The following is a 21,646-nucleotide window of genomic DNA, read 5'->3' as shown; positions in this document are numbered from 1 at the left end:
TAACACAAAACTTCCCATTCTTTCGCTTGTTTCTCTCGGCTGCTGTGATGGCTGGGAGGTTTTACACACCAGTTATGACGTCAACGGTCCTAATTTGCGTATTTTGACCGCGCGCGGAATGTCGCACATTTTTGATTCGAATTAGCCGACTTCGAAACAGAAAAAAAAATTATTGCGCGCTTGTCCGAAGCCCAAAATAAAAAATTACCAATCAGAGAAATATAGACTTCAATATTTTAGGATTAAAAAAGTGAGGAAAATTTTCATTTCATTCAAAAATTATCAAATATAGTTAAATTCGATTTAGAAACAAAACTTTTTTGTATGATGCACTGAAAAGCTATCCTCCTTATGCATATTTTAATTGTATAATTTCTCAAGTAAGGAAAAGTTTACAGAGATCACATCAGTTTTAACATACAACTTATTTTTAAACAAGAAAAACAAAAGATATCACATAAGGTTACAACTCTTAATTTATTAAAAAATCTTTATTTAACGAAAGAATACTTGCAAGAGGAACGATGTTCCTCTATTCCTCATACATGTTAAGATGAAAATCTTATTTTGAAAACCATTTCTAATATATTTATATAACTTTATTTCTACTTGTAGTCTGCATATCACTTGTACATAGAATTAAAAGTATATTTTTAAACCTTATGCATGTCGGTTTCTTGGTTTTTGTTTTTGTTTTTTTTTTCTCATGCCGCCACTTTACAAATCAAAATCCCATTTCTTTAAATTTCCCGGGACATAAATTTCACTACTTAGCCAGTTTGGATCAGTCAAAGGATTGTTTTTCAACATCTAACTCGCATTAACAGAAACTTTCGTTTATCATCTGAGTGGATCATATCTTACTTAATGGTACTTCAGCAGACCTACTCACCTACCTCTCACAGCATTTTTGTACGCGCCATCATCATTCACCTGGCCTTCGACGAGTATCAAAAACAGAACGAGCAATCCCGCTTGTAATAAACCAACTCACTCAATCCATCATACACCAATGTCCACCTGGATATCAATTCCTCCATCTGGCCACGTTAGAGCCTTTCTTCGAGTTTTTCTTCAAATTCTAACTTCAATCAAACCCTCCACACTCGCCTTTCTTCACTTCGTTCAACAATTCACTCGAAATGGCTGCCGCTGACCACTATTACTATAGGGTCTTACATTACGTCATACAGATCACGCAATGATGGCGTGATCTTGTGAAAAACTTTTTACGCCTCGTAAAACCACTTAGCGACTTGCGAAAAAAACATTTTTTTTTTCGTCAAAGTTTCGTTAGAATATTTGAAAGTAGTAAGATGAAGGAAACTACATTCCACACAAGGTATTTTTTGTTTATCCTTTTTTCCCACTAACAAGTTTTAAACTTCTTTCCTATTTATTTTTCGTAACACACATTCCCCCAAATTGTTATTTTGTTTTTTCGTCCCTTCCCCAGCTCCTTTTTATTATTCCATCGCTGATACAGCATACTTTTCTAAGATCCATTCTCTCATATGCCCAGTTTTATTATCATTTTTTCCTTTTCATACATTTTTCTCTCATTATTCTTCGGTAATCTCCGTTGCCTCAGCGCTTCTTTTCTACAAGGACTCGGGACGAGGATGTCGGGCATTGACCTGGTACCAGGTTAGAAACATCCTCGCTCGGTTGGGCTTTGCCCCTGACGACTCACAACCGTTAGGAGCCCTGGTGCCAATTTATCCTCCTTTCCTTTGCCCGGCCGGATGGTTTCCATTCCTCTCCATCTCTATCAGTCTTGAACCGTTTTGTCGATACTTCGTTTCCTCGACCTGTACTCCGCAATCCAACTCCTTTAATAAAAAATAATACAATTGGCTCATATTAATACGTATAGGAATTACATTATTCCCAATTTTAAACCTCTAGTGCGAAAAAGATTTTAATATTTCTGTATTCCCCCTCTACAATATTTACTTTTGAAACCCGGTCCCAGATCCCAAGACAGACAACCCAACCCCTTCCCCACCCTCAACCCCTTATCAATAAACTAACCATAAACAGGATTTTATCTTGCCCTCTTTTTCAATATATTCCCAGGCAAATATTATTACATTTACTGCAACCTACATTTAAAGGGACAGAGTCAGCTGGAGCACATGCGCATTAGATGCCATTTCATAGCTAATTTTTGCATATCACAGAGACGCGATCCATACTGTTTTTAGCCAAATATGATAAAAATAGCATCATAGAATTAGCAAAAGCACACTCAAAAACAGGCTATTCAGTAAACGATTGAAAATCAAGCAAAACACTGTGAAGATTAAAGCGGATGTCGTTTGATTTCAGGTTGAGATGAACTTTTTTCAAAGTGAGAAAACTAGTGTCCAGGTTAGCGCGGACCCAAAGGTGGCTGTGTCCCTTTAAGAACGAAAATTGAAATGAAAAATAGTTCCTTTCTATTTATATGCCCAAGCAAATATCATCACATTTCCTGCAACCACCATTTAAGAACGAAAATATAAATGACAATGTTTCCTTTCTATCTCTACCCTTTTCCCTTCTACAGTATTTTCCCTTATAAGCTATTTCCTGACCCCTAAACGAGGTAACCCGAACCCGAATATTTTTTTTTCCCCTTCAGATACCTTCTTTATTATTTTCCCACCCTCTTCGCACCATCCCACCCGACTTTCTAAGCTTATACTGCATAGTTCCAAGGAGAATTTGTGCTTTAATGTCTTACAATTCCTTTAAATTTTAAACTTATCCCAAGGGAATTTTCTACCCAACCCTTTGGCCCTAAACTAACCCCAAAGAGGATTTTCTCTTAGCCCTTACCTGAAAATAACCCTAAGAAATCGCTTTACCCTGCTCCCAAACTCTTAACCTAACCCAAGATTCATTTTTGTCCCAACTAAACGGAAAATTTTCCGACCAATCTGCAGACCTACAACTAAATATGCGCCACACTTAGAAAAATGCGCCACACTTGGATAAATGCGCCTAACGTGGATAATGCGCCACATTTAAGAAAATACGCCACACTTGCAAAAATGCGCCACATTTAAGAAAATGCGGCACACTTGGAAAAATGCGCCACACTTAAAAAGATGCGGCACACTTGGAAAAATGCGCCACACTTAGGAAAATGCGCCACACTTGGAGAAATGCGCCACACCTAAAAAAATGCGGCACACTTGGAAATATGGGCCACACTTAAGACAATGCGCACAATTGGGAAAATGCGCCACACTTGGAAAAATGCGCCACACTTGAAAATATGTGCCACACTTAAAAATATGCAGAACACTGGGAAAAATGCGCCACACTTAAGAAAATGCGCGAAACTTGATAAAATGCGGCACATCTGGAAACATGCGCCACACTTGGAAAAATACTCCACACTTAAGAAAATGCGGCACACTTGGAAAAATGAGGCACACCTGGCAACATGCGCGACACTTAAGACCATCCCACACTTAAGAAAATGCGGCACACTTAAGAAAATGCGGCGCACTTGGAAAAATGCAGCACACCTGGAAACATGCGCCACACTTCGAAAAATGCGGCACACTTGAAAATATGTGCCACACTTAAAAAAAACGGCACACTTGCAAAAATGCGCCACACTTAGGAAAATGCGCCACACTTGGAAAAATGCGCCAGATTTAAGAAAATGCGGCACACTTGAAAAAATGCGCCACTCTTAAGAAAATGCGGCACTCTTGGAAAAATGCGCCACACTTAAGAAAAAGCAGCACAATTGGAAAAATGCGGCACACCTGGAAACATGCGCCACACTTTGAAAAAATGCGCCACACTTAAGAAAATGCGGCACATTTGGAAAAATGTGCCAAACTTAAAAAAATCTGGCACATTTGGAAAACTGCGCCACACTTAAGAAAAGGCGGCACACTTCGATAAACGCGCCTCGCGTGGATAAATGCGCCACACTTAAGAAAATTCGCCACACTTGAAAATATGTGCCACACTTAAAAATATGCGGCACACTTGGAAAAATGCGCCACACTTAAGAAAATGCGCCACACTTGAAAAAATGCGGCACACCTGGAAACATGCGCCACACTTGGAAAAATGCGCCACACTTAAGAAAATGCGGCACACTTGGAAAAATGCGGCACACCTGGAAACATGCGCGACACTTAAGACCATGCCACACTTAAGAAAATGCGGCACACTTTGATAAATGCGTCACACTTAAGAAAATGCGGCACACTTGGAAAAATGCAGCACACCTGGAAACATGCGCCACACTTGGAAAAATGCGCCACACTTAAGAAAATGCGGCACACTTGGAAAAATGCGGCACACCTGGAAACATGCATGACACTTAAGACCATGCTACACTTAAGAAAATGCGGCACACTTTGATAAATGCGTCACACTTAAGAAAATGCAGCACACTTGGAAAAATGCAGCACACCTGGAAACATGCGGCACACTTGGAAAAATGCGCCACACTTAAGAAAATGCGGCACACTTGGAAAAATGCGGCACACCTGGAAACATGCGCGACACTTAAGACAATGCCACACTTAAGAAAATGCGGCACACTTTGATAAATGCGTCACACTTAAGAAAATGCGGCACACTTGGAAAAATGCAGCACACCTGGAAACATGCGCTACACATGGAAAAATGCGCCACACTTAAGAAAATGCGGCACACTTGAAAAAATTCGGCACACCTGGAAACATGCGCCACACTTTGAAAAAATGCGCCACACTTAAGAAAATGCGGCACACTTGGAAAAATGTGCCAAACTTGAAAAAATCTGGCACGTTTGGAAAAATGCGCCACACTTAAGAAAATGCGGCACACTTGGAAAAATGCGCCACACTTAAGAAAATTCGGCACACTTGGAAAATGCGCCACACTTAAGAAAATGCGGCACACTTGGATAAACGCGCCTCACTTGGATAAATGCGCCACACTTAAGAAAATGCGGCACACTTCGAAAAATGCGCCACACTTAAGAAAATGCGGCACACTTGAAAAATGCGCCACTTTTAAGAAAATGCCGCTCACTTGGATAAATGCCCCACACTTAAGAAAATGCGGCACACCTGGAAATATGCGCCACACTTAAGAAAATTCGGCACAGTTGGAAAAAATGTGCCACACTTAAAAAAATCTGGCACACTTGGAAAAATGCGCCACAATGAAAATGCGGCATACTTCGATAAATGCGCCTCACGTGGATAAATGCGCCACACTTAGGGAAATGCGCCATACTTGGAAAAATGCGCCACACTTGGAAAAAATACGCCACACTTAAGAAAGTACGGCACACTTGGAAAAATGCGCCACACGTAAGAAATTCGGCACACTTCGATAAATGCGCCACACTTAAGAAAATACCTGACATCAAGAAAATTTTTACCACGACCTTCAAGCAAAATTAACCCTTGGCTAGAATTTTCTTACTCTGCCTGTTAATACCCTTTTACCTTTTGTACAGCTACAACAACTTAACCTCTCATGGAACTAGATCACATCCCAACTTAACAGTTTTTTAACAACCGCATATGGCAACAATCAAGACAACATATTACTAATGAACGCCTGCAACTTTTCCACTCACTTATTGGAGACGTCTTCTACCCCATCCTAACCTGGTCCACCCACATTCAGCATCTTTTCTGGAAGAAACCAACAAAAGACAATGACTCTTTCCAACTTATGTTGTTTTTCATTGGCAATGGCTGTCCACCAGAATTAATAGCAAAATGGGTCCTGACCTCTCAACATTGGGCTTCACATTTCAAAGGAGAAAAGAGAGCGAGGCAAGTTGAGCTCATTTTGCTAAACTTAACTTCTAAAGCCAACATCCGGTTCTATTTTAACATTCACCATGGTCAATGGCTATATCTGAATGGGGAAAAAATAGATTCAATCAACCAATAATAGTTTATAAATTTGTATACATGGAACAGTCTTGTCTACTGCAATCTGCATCAGTTATATTAAATTATGTACAACACTGGTAACTATGCTTTTTCATTATGCTGATGGACAAGAACGATGATAATAAATACTAACTGACCAAATAAGCTGTCCCTCATACGCGAAACTCACCCTCTCTAACAATTTTGACATAATATATGCCCACTACCCAGACTATAATACCTTATTTTACATATTTACACCTTTCATACACATCTAAAACAAACCTATATAGCTAACCCCGTTAAATAAAAATAACCATAACACAACAATCACCATAATTACCCCTTAAATTGTTGTTTTCCACGTAGAGAAAAATTCTCCTACCCTTACCCTCATAGATATTTATTACCCCACCCCAAGGACCCATGCAAACCCCTAAAGTATTTCTACCATACCCTTCATCAAACCTTCAGCATGTAGTGCGCTATCTTTCACTCATTTTTTCTTAATTCTACAAATGTTTTGTTTTCTATTAATTTATTTTTATCATTATATTTGATTTATTTAATTACTTATTTTATTTTATCTAATTTTATTTATTTATTTATTTTTTTGTATTACCTTATGGTTGACGTGGCTGCATTGCAGTTTGTTGGTCCCTCAGCGTTAGTGCAATATTTACCAACTAACCTTTACATCTTATTTTTGAATAATTTCCGCCTACATCCTCCCTTCCCCTAACCCCACCGACACACTTAACTTTAGAAATTAAACCAACCCTTGCAAACCCTGAACTACCTTTCCACGAAACCACCAGAAGTCTTCCCCACCACCACTACCTAACTTCCCTTCCATATCAATAACTTAAACTTAAAGTACTGAACATTTTTACCCCCTTTCCTTACTATTTCATTTGCTCATGGTTGCTTTGATTTAACATTTTTTCCCTCTAACTATTTCATTTCTTCACCACAATTGAGCTGGAGTGTGCTGTGTCGCAGAGGTCCCTCCCTCAATTTTACCACTAACCTAAACGCTAATCTTTTGTCTATTTTATTTACATCCATACACATTCCCACCCTTGCATACATTTTTTTTTTCTTTTTACCCACTGATCACGAGATTTTTCATCAGTGGAGTGGGAACCCACATTCTTGGGATTCCATATATCAATACCAAAGGAAGCCACGAAGGTTGCTAATGAAACCACTGACTAATATACTTAATACAAAATGAAAGGATTACTTTCCCAACATAACTCAGATTTTATTACCATGCCACATTACCTTATACTAAGTATAATATAAGGTCGTGTTCTACTGGGATCAACCGTTTCGACTGGAACCGGTTTAATTTGGGTTGATACGGTTGACGTTTCTCAATAGATCACTTTTCTAACCATTTCCGGTTGAAACGCGGTAACTCCTGGGAACAGTCCTCACGTGAGCTACAATCACACGGCATAATCACAAAATGCTTTTTGAACTGTTTCAACCTGGTTTAAAGCCGGTTCAAAAAGCCTAGATCAACCAAACCAGCCAAAAACGGTTTTCCCTAAATAGAAGACGAAAAAACCCACCAGCCAGAAACGGTTGAACCCAATAGAACACGACCTAAATGTATTGTATATATTTTGGGTTTTTTTTTTTTTCGCTTGGCTAGAGAGGCTAGGAGCGTGTTCCTAAGTCGCGAAAGTTCAACACACTGTGTAACATTGAAATTTCATTCCAAGTTTATCTTTAATGATTGGCGTATACTAAGGAAAAAGGTGCCTACGCGTCAATTGATGCCGTCAAACATTGTTAGCTCCTTCGGCTTTGGGTATTAGCTGTTTCCTCGACAAGTTTGAAAATTGAAGGCATCGCACGATACAGCACTTACACCTTGCTTTCACATAACAAACGTTCTTAAAGTTGTAATTAATTATTACTCGGGCGTCCGTAGGAAAGCCCGAGTAATAATAAAATGCAAGCGGTTTGGTCGCCAAAAGGGGGTCATGGTCCCAGGCGTTCCATGCGTAGACCGTGGAAACTGGGGACGAGAAACGCGACACTGCTCGCTCTTTGTGACAGACTGCGGTGTTTTGCGAAGAACGTTTTAGCAAGAATCGCGCCTTATACGTTCATCTCACATACAGAGAACCCTGTCGTTGCTGATTCTTTGTTCCTGTCACGTTTAACTGGCTGCGCTGCAATCTACGCTCATTATTAGCGAGCGAAATAATACAATTCCAACAAGCGATCAATAATATTTGGAATAACTATCAAGCCCAACATGCACGAATTGAGGACCTATCTTGAAGTCCCTGTGTAGTTTTCTTTTTGCAGAAAGACCGCAGTGTCAACCTCATGTCCGTGTCGAAGCCGGCAAACATTGCGATCATAACACGCTCGCAGAAGTATTAAGTTCCAGATGAGTGTCTATAAAGTCTTGACAAGTTGCGTCAGTGTAAAGTCAACTGAGACATGTCATGTGAAAGATTAGTCCACAGTGATTGGTCTTAAAACGGTCAAAAAACTACAAATTTGATCATGATCTGTCACTCGCTCCTCTTTCTCATATATTGCGGTTTACAGAACTCCTATTTTCCTCATCAAGTAACGATACGTTGTTATCGGCAAAGTTTAATTGACGTTTCAATCGTTCAGTGAAACTAAAATATGATGAGAACAGAAGCAGCTACGAATAGCTCAGAGAACGTGACTGGCTCATCAAGAATTGTTCCTTCCAAGGCAGAAGGCATCGCATTGTGCGCCGCATTTATTTTGACATTTGTATTTATTGTTGTAGGAAACTTGCTCACCATTGTTCTGTTTGCAATAGACAAGAGCCTTCGTAAGAGAAGTTTGTTCCTAGTCATCAATATGGCGTTTGCTGACCTGATGCTAGGAACTTTGGTTCCACCCATGTTCGTTTACGTTGTCGGGTTTGAATATCAGTTTTGGTCTGCCGGATTGCCGATGTATTTTACAACTTTGCGCCGAATCGTTTATACCTTTTTCTCGCAGGCCTCCTTAACTTCAGTAGCTTTCATATCTTACGAGAGATTTTACGCCACTTATTGGCCACACAAGTATCGAAGACTATCATTACGAGCATACCGCATTGTTATTTGTTTGATCTGGGTACTTTCTCTGGTTTTTGGCGCCATCTTCCCTGCATTGAAGCTCTTTATTTCAAGCAAACACGCTATATATCCTTGGATGGTATACGCCCTGATTGTTATATTCATCATATGTGGTTGTAACATCGGCATTTGGAGAAAGTTTCAACAAGGAGGGGTCGCAACACAGCAACCACGCAGAGCCTCGCAAAGCAAACGCTTAACAAAGACTTTGATGTTTGTATCTACTCTTGCTTTGCTGTCGTGGCTCCCTTTAATAATTTCGATCAATCCAAATTTAGTCTATCATGTCCAGATACCTAGCCTTTGGTATTACCTGGTGGTAGTTTTAAATATATCGAGCTCCTTTGTGAATCCAGTTTTGTACGGGTTAAGGATTCCTGAGTTCATAGAAGCCCTGTTTTTGTGCTGCTCTAAAAGGTCAGCGGCGCCGATCATTACAGCAACTAAAAGACACAGGAAAATAAGAATAGAGCCCGGTCAACTACAACTGGCGTTTGAACAGGAAGTGATCGATGCCAAACTGTAGTGAAACGAGACAATAGAACGTCTAGGTTGATACTGCATGTTTTACTTTCAAATATTTCATAACAAAACATTGTTTTGAACATTGTTAATAAATCATGCTAATATTAGATTCTACGGTAATCTATGCAATCTTAAAAATACTTTGTTTCGTCAGTGAACTCAACAACAGGTTGAATAAGTGAAACTTTGGATCTCAACTTTACTACTACAGCATTAATGTACTCCCTATAAACACAGCACAAAAAAACAAGAGGTAATAAATTATCTTTATGCAATATCTTGTTACGATAATAGCTGCGAATTAAAATAAACCTCAAAATTAACAAGGATCCCTTGGAAAATTTTTGGGCTTGGCCAACGATTTTTTAATTCGCCTTAATACTAGGTGAACATAATTTTGTAGTTGATCAAAATATACAGTTAAGAAAGAGAATTAGCAGCACCTGTGGATATATTATGATAAATAAGGACGAACTATCAAAAGATGTGTGTCCGTTTCTACATCTGTAATAGGAACCGTATTCCTTGAAGAAGTGTACTGAGTTTTCTTTAAATATACATTTGTAGAGGCCTGAGTTCAAGTTTGGTGACTAATTTATGACCGTTGAAGGATGTAACTCCCAGAAGAAATTAAGTGAAAAGAGAACTTAATGTTTTTGTCCACACTCGTCATGTGCGGACATTTAAACTGTACTGATCATCCCGCTTCCAAAACCATTTCACTTTTTACAAAATCTCATGCATCTTTCTAAGTAAGTTTTGTCCTTCGATTGAAAATAATGTACTTTTCTAACCATTTGCGGTTGAAACGCGGTAACTCCTTGCAATAGTCCTCACGCGAGCTACAATCATGCTTTTTAAACTGTTTCCCCCAGGTTTGAGGCCGGTTAGAAAAGCCTTGATCAAGCAAAGCAGCAGAAAACAGTCTTCCCCCAATAGAACACGAAAAGACCCAACAGCCAGAAACGGTTGATCCCAATAGAACACGACCTAAATGTATTCTATATATTTTGTTTTGTTTTTTTTCGTTTGGCTAGTGAGGCTAAGAGAGTGTTCCTAGGTCGCTAAAAGGACAATTACTAGTTCAAGAACAAGTTCAGCGTACTGTGTAACATTGAATTTTCATTCCAAGCCCATTTGTTTTACCGAAACTGAAATTTAAGACAAAAAGAGCGCCAATGGTTATTTGATGGCATTATTCAAATTTGTGGAAAACAAGGAAAACAGATGCCGCATCTTTATCACTTCATTAACACTGGGCCGCTAACAATGTGCACTCAATTGCCAATCTAACTCCAAGTGGCATGGTAAAACCAACTTCAAATCTCTAAGTCTACTTTCCCCGTCATTGAGTAAATATGATCCTGTTCCTTATTCTTTTGTAAAGTTAAAACGGCAAACATTTCCTTTTTAAATTACAATTTTTAATTACGTGCGCCGCCAGAGACTAAATATCGATGATTAGCTTGTGACAGATGACAATTAACGAACGCAGCAAAATTAAAAAGCTACAGCAGGTCTGGTGAATATATCTGCTGTTTTCGCTTATAAATCGCTCTGCACATGTAAATCACTTTATACATATATTTTTGAAAAAGAAAAATGTCGAAGACTCCTAATGTCAATGGATTGCTGAAGAACTCCATGAGCCATAAAAAGTAAATATTGAGGCAATATTCATGCAATATTCATATTCATTTATATTTATGACGTACCCCTAATGTCAATAGATTGCTGAAGAACTCTATAAACAATAAAAAGTCAAAATCCATGCAAACCGAGCAACTACATCTATTAAATTATCAATGTCTTACCCAGCTGTTGATTATGCTATTCTTCTTTCCTTTTTAACTCAAAGAATAATTGGCTGATAAACTAAAATAAAATGAGACATTTAACAATCACGTAACAGCAAAATACTCGAAAATGCAGATGAAAACTCACAATATCCCCAGAATTTAAGTAAGAACCTGTCTCAAAATACAGTTCTGTGATATTTCCACGTAAATTTAAACAAATATACTAGCGTTTTTTACGGTAGCCGAGCACTAATTTGTTGATTATTCTGTTTCGGACCAAGCTCATTGTGAATTTTAAATTCTTGCAAAAGGATACGAAAGTCAGGATAATTTAGTACTCAGGAATGAGTGCTATTTTGATTGAGGACTTCCATTGCATTTTTTTGCAAAAATTTATTCCATAGTCAGTTTTAAAAGCAAATAGTTTCTAGGAATTTGAAGAAATTTAAATTCAGTCTAGCAAGAACACTGCATAATAGCTGCGGACTTTTGATTGGTTAACCTTTAATAACTCGCGTACATCAAGGAAAAAGTTGACAATATGCCACTCGCTGCCGTCAAACGTTGTTACGTAAACGCCCACGGTTTCGCGCATGAGCTGTTTCCTCGTCACGATGCAGCACTTATACCTTGCTTTCTGTCAAAATTAACCTTCTCACTATTTTTTATGGATAATTTTTTAAATTTTGAACATTTTCGCCTTTTAAATTTTGTTTAGAATTCTCGTGTAAACTTTCCAATGGATCTCCAATATGGTTGCAGTATCCTCATTATAATTTTGCATTGTACATGTAGACCTGAATTGGAATTAGTGTTCAACAGAGCTTAGAGCTGCTCAAGCTATTGTTTTAATAAAGGATCGTTTCGCTTTCTCTTTTGTAACTAGTAGAGCAGACTTTTATTCCTACTCCACGTTTCCTCAGCATAAATTTCCTCGATCGATCCATCGATGCTTCGCGATCTTTTTAATTATAAGCTGCCTGTTAATCTTTGAAATAACTAATTCTATAATTTTATGGCCACTAGCGTAAGCAACCCAAATTCCGAGTAACAAAAACAGTTTAAAAAGCTGATGTCACCTAAAATTAGCTTTTCACTAAATTTACTAGTTATTACAACGATGATTAGTCAATTTTAAAACGTGAAATGTCCATTCGCGTTGCCGCCTTAATTCGCTTTTTCTTTCAATCGCCTTGGGTCAAAAATTCCACTTAGCCGATAGTTATTTGCAGTGAGCACAAAATAACAAGGAGATAAACATGTTAAAGATACGGACGAGTTCAACAAAATATATTAGGACGTTTAGCCAAGCAGGCTCAGTGACCCGTTAATAACTGTGCCTTAAAAAGTGCAAATACAGGATATAAGCTACAATATAAGCCTTTCTTAAGAGGAATTCGTCCGTCATTTCTAAGTTTATCTTTAATGATTGGCGTATATTAAGGAAAAAGGTGACTACATGTCAATTGATGCCCTCAAACATTGTTAACTCCTTCGGCTTTGGGTATTAGCTGTTTCCTCGACACGTTTGAAAATTGAAGGCATCCCACGACACAGTACTTACACCTTGCTTTCACATAACAAACGTTCTCAAAGTTGTAATTATTTTATTTTGTAATCTTTTTTTAATATTTTAGCGCTGTTAATTTTCACTTTCCCTACAAAACCCATACTTTTGTTCCAATCAAATTACCTTATAATTAGTTAAGTTAAAATTAACCTCTATCGATCGATCGGTCGATGTTGTGAATTCTGTTTTACAATCAACTTCCTGTTTAATGTTTGGGAAATTAATTATACAGATTTATTGAAGGGAACTATTTACACGCGTTTGAGATCACCCTCAGTTCTTTACAAACTTTTCGGTGAAACCACTATGGAGTATATGAATAACAAGCTTACTCATTCACTGTTTTAAGGAAATGAAACGAAGCAAAACATCCCAACCATCATTTGAAACCTTTACTTAAATGCAAGGGGAAAAAAACAGTACATGCTTCTGTGTTGATCACTGACTCCTCAAATTTGAGGAACATGACATAAGCATCGCAATGGATGACGCAACTTAGTCACGATTTATGGCAGTTATTGCAAAACTATTCTGAAAAATATTTTTCTTTCGCGTCTTTCAAACTAACAAGGTCACTCTTTTGTTTTGTTTTATTTTTGGAACGAAAAACCAAAACAACCGATCTTAAGCGTTTTAAGCTTTTCATAATGACGTTTGTCGCAAAAAAGTTAAAATGATGAAGTGGGGAAATAAGTAAGACTTTCATGGGCGCAATTTGAAGTCATCTACAGAAAAGAACCCTGCTGCTACTGATTCTTTGTTCCTGTCACGTTTATCTGGCTGCGTTACAATCTACGCTCATTATTAGCGACCCAAATAATACAATTCTAACAAGCGATAAATAATATTTGGAATAACTATCAAGCCCAACATGCACGAATTGAGGACCTATCTTGAAGTCCCTGTGTCGTTTTCTTTTCGCATTAAGACCGTAGTGTCAACGTAATGTCCGTGTTGAAGCCGGTAAACATTGCAGTCATAACACGCTCGCAGACGTATTAAGTTGCACATGAGTGTCTATAAAGTCTTGACAAGTTGCGTCAGTGTAAAGTCAACTGAGACATGTCATGTGAAAGATTAGTCCACGGTGATTAGTCTTAAAACGGTAAAAAAACTACAACTTTGGTCATGATCTGTCACTCGCTCCTCTTTCTCATATATTGCGGTTTACAGAACTCCTATTTTTCCCATCAAGTAACGATACGTTATTATCGGCAAAGTTTAATCGACGTTTCAATCGTTCAGTGAAACTAAAATATGATGAGAACAGAAGCAGCTACAAATAGCTCAGAGAACGCCACTGGTTCATCAATAATTGTTCCTTCCATGGCAGAGGGCATCGCATTGTGCGCCGCATTTATTTTGATATTTGTATTTATTGTTGTAGGAAACTTGCTCACCGTTGCTCTGTTTGCGGTAGACAGGAGACTTCGTAAGAGAAGTTTGCTTCTAGTCATCAATATGGCGTTTGCTGACCTGATGTTAGGAGTCCTGTCGCTACCTATCTACATTTACACTGTTGGGAGCAGGTTTCAACTTTGGAAAGAGGCTTCGCCGATGTCTTTGCCAATTTTCTACACGATCGTTGATATCTTTTTCTCGCAGGCGTCGTTAATTTCTGCAGCTTTCGTATCTGGCGAGAGATTTTACGCCATTTACTGGCCGTTTAAGCACCGAACACTGTCAATGCGAGCATACCGTATTATTGTTTTTACTGTGTGGGCACTGACTCTCTTTATCGCCGCCCTCTTCAGTGCAACACATCTCTTGTTTTCATTTAAACGTGCTATGCATTATTGGATGCCATACGTCATGATTATAACATTCATCATATGTGGCAGTAACATCGGCATTTGGAGAAAGTTTCGACGCGGAAATATGGCTTCACAACAGCAAAACAGAGACTCGCAAAACAAACGCTTAACAAAGACCTTGCTATTTGTATCTATTCTTGCTTTGCTGTGCTGGATCCCTTTAGTTATTTTGAACGGTTTAATTTTTGTGTATGATGTCCAAATACCGTGGAAATTTTATGACCTGGTGAACGTTATAAATTACTCCAATTCTTTTGCGAATCCAGTTGTGTACGCATTAAGAATACCTGAGCTTAGAGAAGCCCTGGTTTTGTGTTATTTAAGGAGACCAGCGGCGCCAAACATAGTAAATATTAATAGAAGAAGTAAGAAGACTCCGGCGACAGAGCTCAGGACTTTACGAACAGACAACAGTCTCCTACAGCTGAAGTTTAAACTGGAAGTTCTGGATACCAAAGTTTAGAAACTCTGAGTTGATGTTGTAGATTAGATGGTCTTGAATTGTAAAGGGAAACATATGTTCCGTGATCAGTGAAGCATTGCCAGTTGTACATAAATTTGTTTACACGCATATTTTGTCTCTTAACTCCATTTGTGCACCGCCTCTAACCACAACTAAACTACAAGAAAATTTTAACTTGGTTCAGGATCATGTAACATATAAACTACTATTTAACAAATTTCCAACCAGTTTAGGACAATAATGCATGGCATGTTTAGTGTGCGATTTCTTAACCCATAATTATTCCACTGAATAATTTTAGACATCATTTTACGGTTGGTCAAAATTACATGTAAGTAAGACAATTTGGGCCGGAAACAAACATTGTGCCCTTCTGATGTCATCTTTCGGAAACATATGAATGACAATGCCTTGCGTTTAAGTGGTGTTTTTACAGCTCATCAAACCAGGTCCTCCGATAAAGCAAACCTTCCCGGCATTCTTTCGCTGGTTTCTCTCAGCTGTCGTGATGGCTAAAAGGTTTTACACACATTATGACGTCAACGGTCCTTAATTTGCATATTCTGACCGCGCGCGGAATGTCGCACATTTTTTATTCGAATTGCCCAACTTCGAAGCAGGGAAAAAATTATTGTGCGCTTGTCCGAAGCCCAAAATCGAAATTTACGAATCAGAAAAAAATAGACTTCAATATTTTAGGGTAAAAAAAAAGTGGGCAAAAATCTCATTTCATAGGCACTTTAAGGACGTTCGCGCTAATTGTTTCTGCAAATCCTTACCACGCACGCAAATTCACAAGCCGCGTCATGCATCGAGTGGGCGCTCACTAATATCAAAGTGCTCTGTGAACAAATCGTGAATTGAACAGATGAATTAAATTATTTTTTTTGGATTATCTGGTTAAGGGAATTTTGTGGTTGATTTTTATATTTAGAGTACGAGCAGAAGTTCAGTGTTCGCTGATATGGTACCAAAGAAACAAAGTAACATTTGGATAAGATGGTATCACAACAGACCTTTTTCGCTTGGGCAGTTTGTTGTCCCATTACAGACCACGTGATATTCTCTAGAGAATTGTTCTTTTATCCATCTAAAAATTATTTATTCATACGCACGCGACTATTTGAAAATTTGAAAGGAAGAATTCTCAAGAGTATCATCACATGGTCTGAAATGGGGCAACAAACCGCCCAGTCGAAAAAGGTCTATTGGCACGATCATGTTATTACATGAAAAAATGAAGAAAATCTATCGATTAGAAGTTTGAATTTTTTGCAAAATGCACCATCGAATTTCGTTCTTTTTAGCTCTTCGTTCATCTGTGCGGCAGTTTCAACTGCCTATTAAAGTGTTACGTTTTGTGAGAATTATCAACGCAACGGATTCACTTGTACAAAATATTGCTAGGGAACTTTGTCTCCGTTGATTCATCTTTGATGTTTTAAGCTAAAAACCCTGGGGACCATGCTGATTTACATGCGCCAATTTTTCAAAATCAGACTAGTTTTCCACATGCTTTATCTCTGAAACGAAGTCCGTGACCCCCAATGTTTCTTCATTTATGAAACAAGTAATTCATGATCTGTCCGCAGTAGAAGTTTGAAGAAAATCTTTCGAGTAGAACATTTTCGCGCGAACGTCTTAATTTAGCGTTTAATGTTTCAGCATTTGGTTTTCGGATTTTGGAGGTAAGCAAAGCGTCCGTCTTGTTCCTGGACCTCTTTATTTCACCTCGGTACTGATCCGTGCAAGTTTATGAGGTTTGTTATATAGATGCTTCAACCGAAAGCTGAAGGCTAGCTAGATTGGGCGTCAAACCTCTTCAGTTCGCTCTCTCAATAGCTAACGGTAAAGCGAACACGTTTTATTTGGGGGTTCGCGACCGGCTAATAACGGGGAAAACCGGGAATAATTGACTTGGAGGCTAGGAAGACAAACAGTCATTTGCTCTACATGAATTAGAAAACAAATTTTGATTTGCAGATTAGAATCATCTACTCTATACCTCGAAGTGGAAGGAAATGTTAGTTTACCTGCTCAAAACAATTAACAGGGTTTTGTTGAAGATAGGCATTTATAACCTTGAATTGCCTTTGTAGGGAAAAAAATCTCGCAGGCGAGAGGCATTAACACTAACCTAAAAAGGTATAGTAGGGCAATAATTTCAAATGAAAATGTCTTGATCCCTCAAAAAATGAAAAGTACATATCTTTCTTGCTGTATCAAGCTAACTGTATTCAAGTTTGTGAAATGTAGATTCGATCATTATGCTCGGCGGTTTGCCGGTTTTGAGTGACTTTTTTTTTAGCGGTTTTCAAGAAATTTTGAGAGGTTTCAGTCTGGTTTCTCGTAGGCCCAATGCCCCCTATATCGACGAGTTTTTTATTACTGAATTACACATGTCCGATTGTGTGTTACGTTTAATGCTAATTATAAAAGCACTCGTGCTAGTTAGGTATGAGATGGTTATAGCCAACTCAGATCCAAAACGCGCGCTGGTGAAAAAATTGTCTGATATAACGCTAGGGTGATCTGCGACTAGACCTTGCATGAGTACATGTATTTTGACATCGTTTGTCTATATTTTCATTGAGTATTTGAATTTGTTTTCCTACATTTTTATTAGTTCGAAGAAGCGAATTTTTCATCAACAATTTTAGAAACCAGATGAAGCGTTTTGGCACAACCGTCGCTCAACTTTTTGTGGCGTGTTTTTAACCAGTCAAAAGGATCCTTTGTTTTCCATCGCCGTGCACTGCGAGAACTTTGTAGTCAATCAAAATAAAACATGTCTTAGTGCTCAAGTTGTTGTCGCTACGTTATAAATGAATTGGCTCATGCTTTTAGCTTTGCGAATATCGAGTTATGGATGCACTTTGGAAGTTTGGAGAGCACTCAAGAAGCTATACTTCTCTCTTGCTCTCCAAACTTCCCGCGTGCATCCATAACTCGATATACCCTGCACGCTAAGTGTGAACCAATTCTTCAATACGTGGCAAAAAGTCCTTTTTTAACCAGACATGAAAACCGCAGAATTAAGCGTGGTGAATATGTAAGAAATAATTCATGATCTTAAAAAAAAAAAAAAAAAGAAAAAAAGAAAAAAAGAAAACCATCGCCTTTCCACGAGCAAATGTAAATTGGTAGAGACTCCTAGCATGAAGTCAACACACGCCATATTGCTGAATAGAAACAAACTTCCCTTTCAAAGTCTCGGCCTGTCTGCAGCAAACCGAATTATGGTGTGCAAGTCTCCTGGGACAATAAAAACAAACTCTAACCTACTAACGGAGCACAATGCAATGCCTTATGCCTTGAAAGGCACAATTCTTGATGAAACCGTTGCGTACTCGGAACTTTTGTTTGAAAGCCAATAATCTGAAGCATTTTGCATCTCTAATGAAACATATTGTTGAATTAATCAACGATGATTGTCCCAGAAAAAGCGAAAAAACTACAAAGTCGACCGTGATGTGCCACTTGGTCACCCTTTAGATTTCTCCGGCTGCAATTGAACTTAGAAACCAATAAAAATTTAATCTTCGTAATTTATTCCTCCTCAAAGTTCCATTCCCCCGGCATGTCAAGTTATTTCATATCGCACGGTCCATTTGAAATACAATTATCAATCAAAAATGAAAAACACATTTACCGTTTTGTCAAGGTTGAACACACGTATGCGTACATCTTGACAAAGTGCGTCAACTTTGAAAGTATGGTTGACCTAAAGCATGGCGTCTTAATGGAACATTATTCATTTAGTCCTCAGTGATCGGTTTTCAAAAATTGAAAAAGCTACACATTTAACACTTAATGACTGGTCCTGAGGGGAACAGTGCATTTTGTTTCCAGAGAATCTCAATGTGTCCCGAGACGAAGTCGAGAGAAACAAAATTCACTGTTCCCCAAGGGACCAGTCACTAAGTGACTTGTTGTATAGCAAAACCAAACAAAAGCAAATTTTGAAAAACGCGTTGAGATTCCAGCGACAAGATCAGGCCACCTTCGACCAACTGCACGCTCTGATCACGTGCAACAGCGGTCAACTTTTCGTGGTTAACAGTGAACTGTTTCTTGTTTGACGTCATCGTTTTTCTTGTTGCCCGCTCATGGCATTTGGCAGTAACCAGTTTCATTGTTAGGTGAATGAGCGCGCTGTAGCAGGAAAAACGCCAGCTATATAACAACTGGCCTTGATGCCACTTGGTCTTCGATTCACTCGTATAAAGTGTGGATTATATAACTCCTATTTCCTGGTCTCATCTACACGTAGTCATCGGCTGAGTTTATTCAGCGTTTCAATCGTTCTGTCAAAACTAAAAAAAAAAAAAGAATATTACAGCAGCAGCTAACACTTGCTCAGAGAACGCGACTGGTTCAACCAGAATTGTTCCTTCCGAAGCAGAAGGAATGGCATTGTGCACCGGTTTTATTTTCGAGCTTGCCTTTATTATTGTGGGAAACTTGCTCACCATTGTTCTTTTTGCAGTAACAGGAGAATTCGAAAGGGAAGTTTGTTTCTGGTAATCAATATGGCGTTTGCTGACCCGATGTTTACTTTAAATTGTCGGGGCTGTTTATCTGTTTTGGCCGACTGAATTCGAATGGATATCTTTGTATATTTTCTCCATAGTCGCTAATCCATTTTTTACATTTGCCTCGATAATTTCTGCGGCTTTTATTTCTGCCGAAAGACGTTACGCCACGTATCGGCCACTAAAACACCGAACACTGTCAACGCGAGCATACCGCATTGTTATATTTATGATCTGGACACTTCGTGTCGTTTTTGCCGCTATCGGCACTGCTTTGAATCTCTTTATTTCAGCTAAACACTCCACATACCTTTGGACGCTATACATCCGAGTCTAATATTCACCATGTGTGGCTCTAACATCGCCATTCGTAACAAGTTTCAACAGAAAGCTGTAGCCACACGGTAGCCAAGAAGATCTTCATAAAACAAGCCCTTAACAAAGACCTTGCTGTTTGTATCTATTCTTGCTTTGCTGTCGTTTCTCACTGTAATTGTCATGCTATATACAATTTTTGCCTACCAAGGCCAGATACCTTGGAAATTTTGCCTTGACGCCTGCGCTGCACTTATTCCGCTCGTCTTGATCTCGAGCCAAATATCTCCCTATCCGGCCCTTCCACTCCGTCAATACGCATTTTATCATATGACCATTTTGTGGCTTCTTCAATTGTGAGGAGTTTTGACTTTCCTTCTTCTCTCCAAGTAACGTGGCAACTGAAAACCTCCGTAGTTCTGCGTCGGACAGTTCTCCAGGACAGCATCAATTTTGCGGGGCGTACGTGTTCTACTAGGGCGTACGAGATTTTCAGAACCTCTTACTTCGACGAGTACGGCCCTGACACGGGACCTTTCGTTATGGTTTTGCAAAGAAATAGCGCACGGGGCTGTACGGGTCATATGATAAAAACCTCCCATTTAACATACAGAACCTCCCGTAAGCGACCACCCAAAATGTCAAGCCTACGTTGTCGCTTACGGGAGGGTGTCGCTTACGAGAGCTGAGACCATATTGGGCCAATATTTTGCCTCATTAGTTTATGGTAACTACAGAGACTTACACCATGTTTTAAATGTTTTTTAAAGTCAATTTAGAGGAAAAAATCCGTCTCTTTTACTACCCAGTATTGCGTTAATGTTACAACAACTTATTATCCAATTTCTGTTCTATTATCTGTCAAGTGGTCGCGTACTAGAGGTCAATTTCAAACTATTAACTCTAAAAGTTGTCGCGGTCGCTTACGAGGGGTGGTCCGGCGCTTACAAGAGGTTCTAAAAATAGTGATTTGGCTTAAAAACTTGGTATTTTGGAAAACTAGTCGCTGAGGAGAGGTGGTCGCACGTTTGACTGTAATCCTAAAATGTTTCAAGGCAATAAGGCCTTTTTGGCATGTTTTCTAAGTTTTCCCAACAGATACTTTTTTCTTTCCACAAAAAAAAAAAAAACAACAACAACAACACAGTAGCTTGAATAATGGGTGATTTCCAAAAACAGTAAAACTATAACTCGACACCTAAAACAAATATTCTGTAGTACGCTTTTAAATTTAATTTGAGGTAAGAGGAAATCCTAAGCTAAAAGGAATTTGAGAAAATTGCTTAGCAGCCACCTGCTTTTTCTAATACGCAAAATGACATTCATTATGTCGCGTGATGTTTAAAAGATATGTTATTACTGCCATTAAGATTAGATGTTTTACGCACCATTTGTAAGCTTCTAACGTGAAACTAATTACATTTCGGTTCTATACGCTGGAAGAGAAACTTAAAAAGGTTTTGTTAAGAATGCCCTACATTTTCCGTGGCGGACCAAAGTCTTAACTGCGTATTTGTTATCTTATGGCTGTGGGATTAGAGCTCATATTAGAGCTCGTTTACTATTTTTAATGCAAGTTTGTGTCAGATGAATGCCTTTTAAA

The 21,646-nt window shown here is 38.6% G+C and overlaps 2 protein-coding genes across 2 annotated transcripts in view; one reads left to right on the top strand and one right to left on the bottom strand.

Moving 5' to 3' along the window:
- Window positions 1-21,646, bottom strand: part of LOC145498797 (uncharacterized) — a 309,169-nt gene that overhangs the window by 147,668 nt on the left and 139,855 nt on the right. The window lies entirely within an intron of this gene.
- Window positions 14,174-15,193, top strand: LOC145464348 (adenosine receptor A3-like). Its single transcript, XM_081448210.1, has one exon. The coding sequence runs from the start codon at window positions 14,174-14,176 to the stop codon at window positions 15,191-15,193; it is 1,020 nt and encodes a 339-aa protein (XP_081304336.1).

Source organism: Orbicella franksi, chromosome 1, assembly GCF_964199315.1.
Source record: "Orbicella franksi chromosome 1, jaOrbFran1.1, whole genome shotgun sequence".
NCBI lineage: Eukaryota > Metazoa > Cnidaria > Anthozoa > Scleractinia > Merulinidae > Orbicella > Orbicella franksi.
The sequence above is the reverse complement of the archived record's forward strand: the minus strand, read 5'-3'. Positions and strand labels throughout refer to the sequence as shown.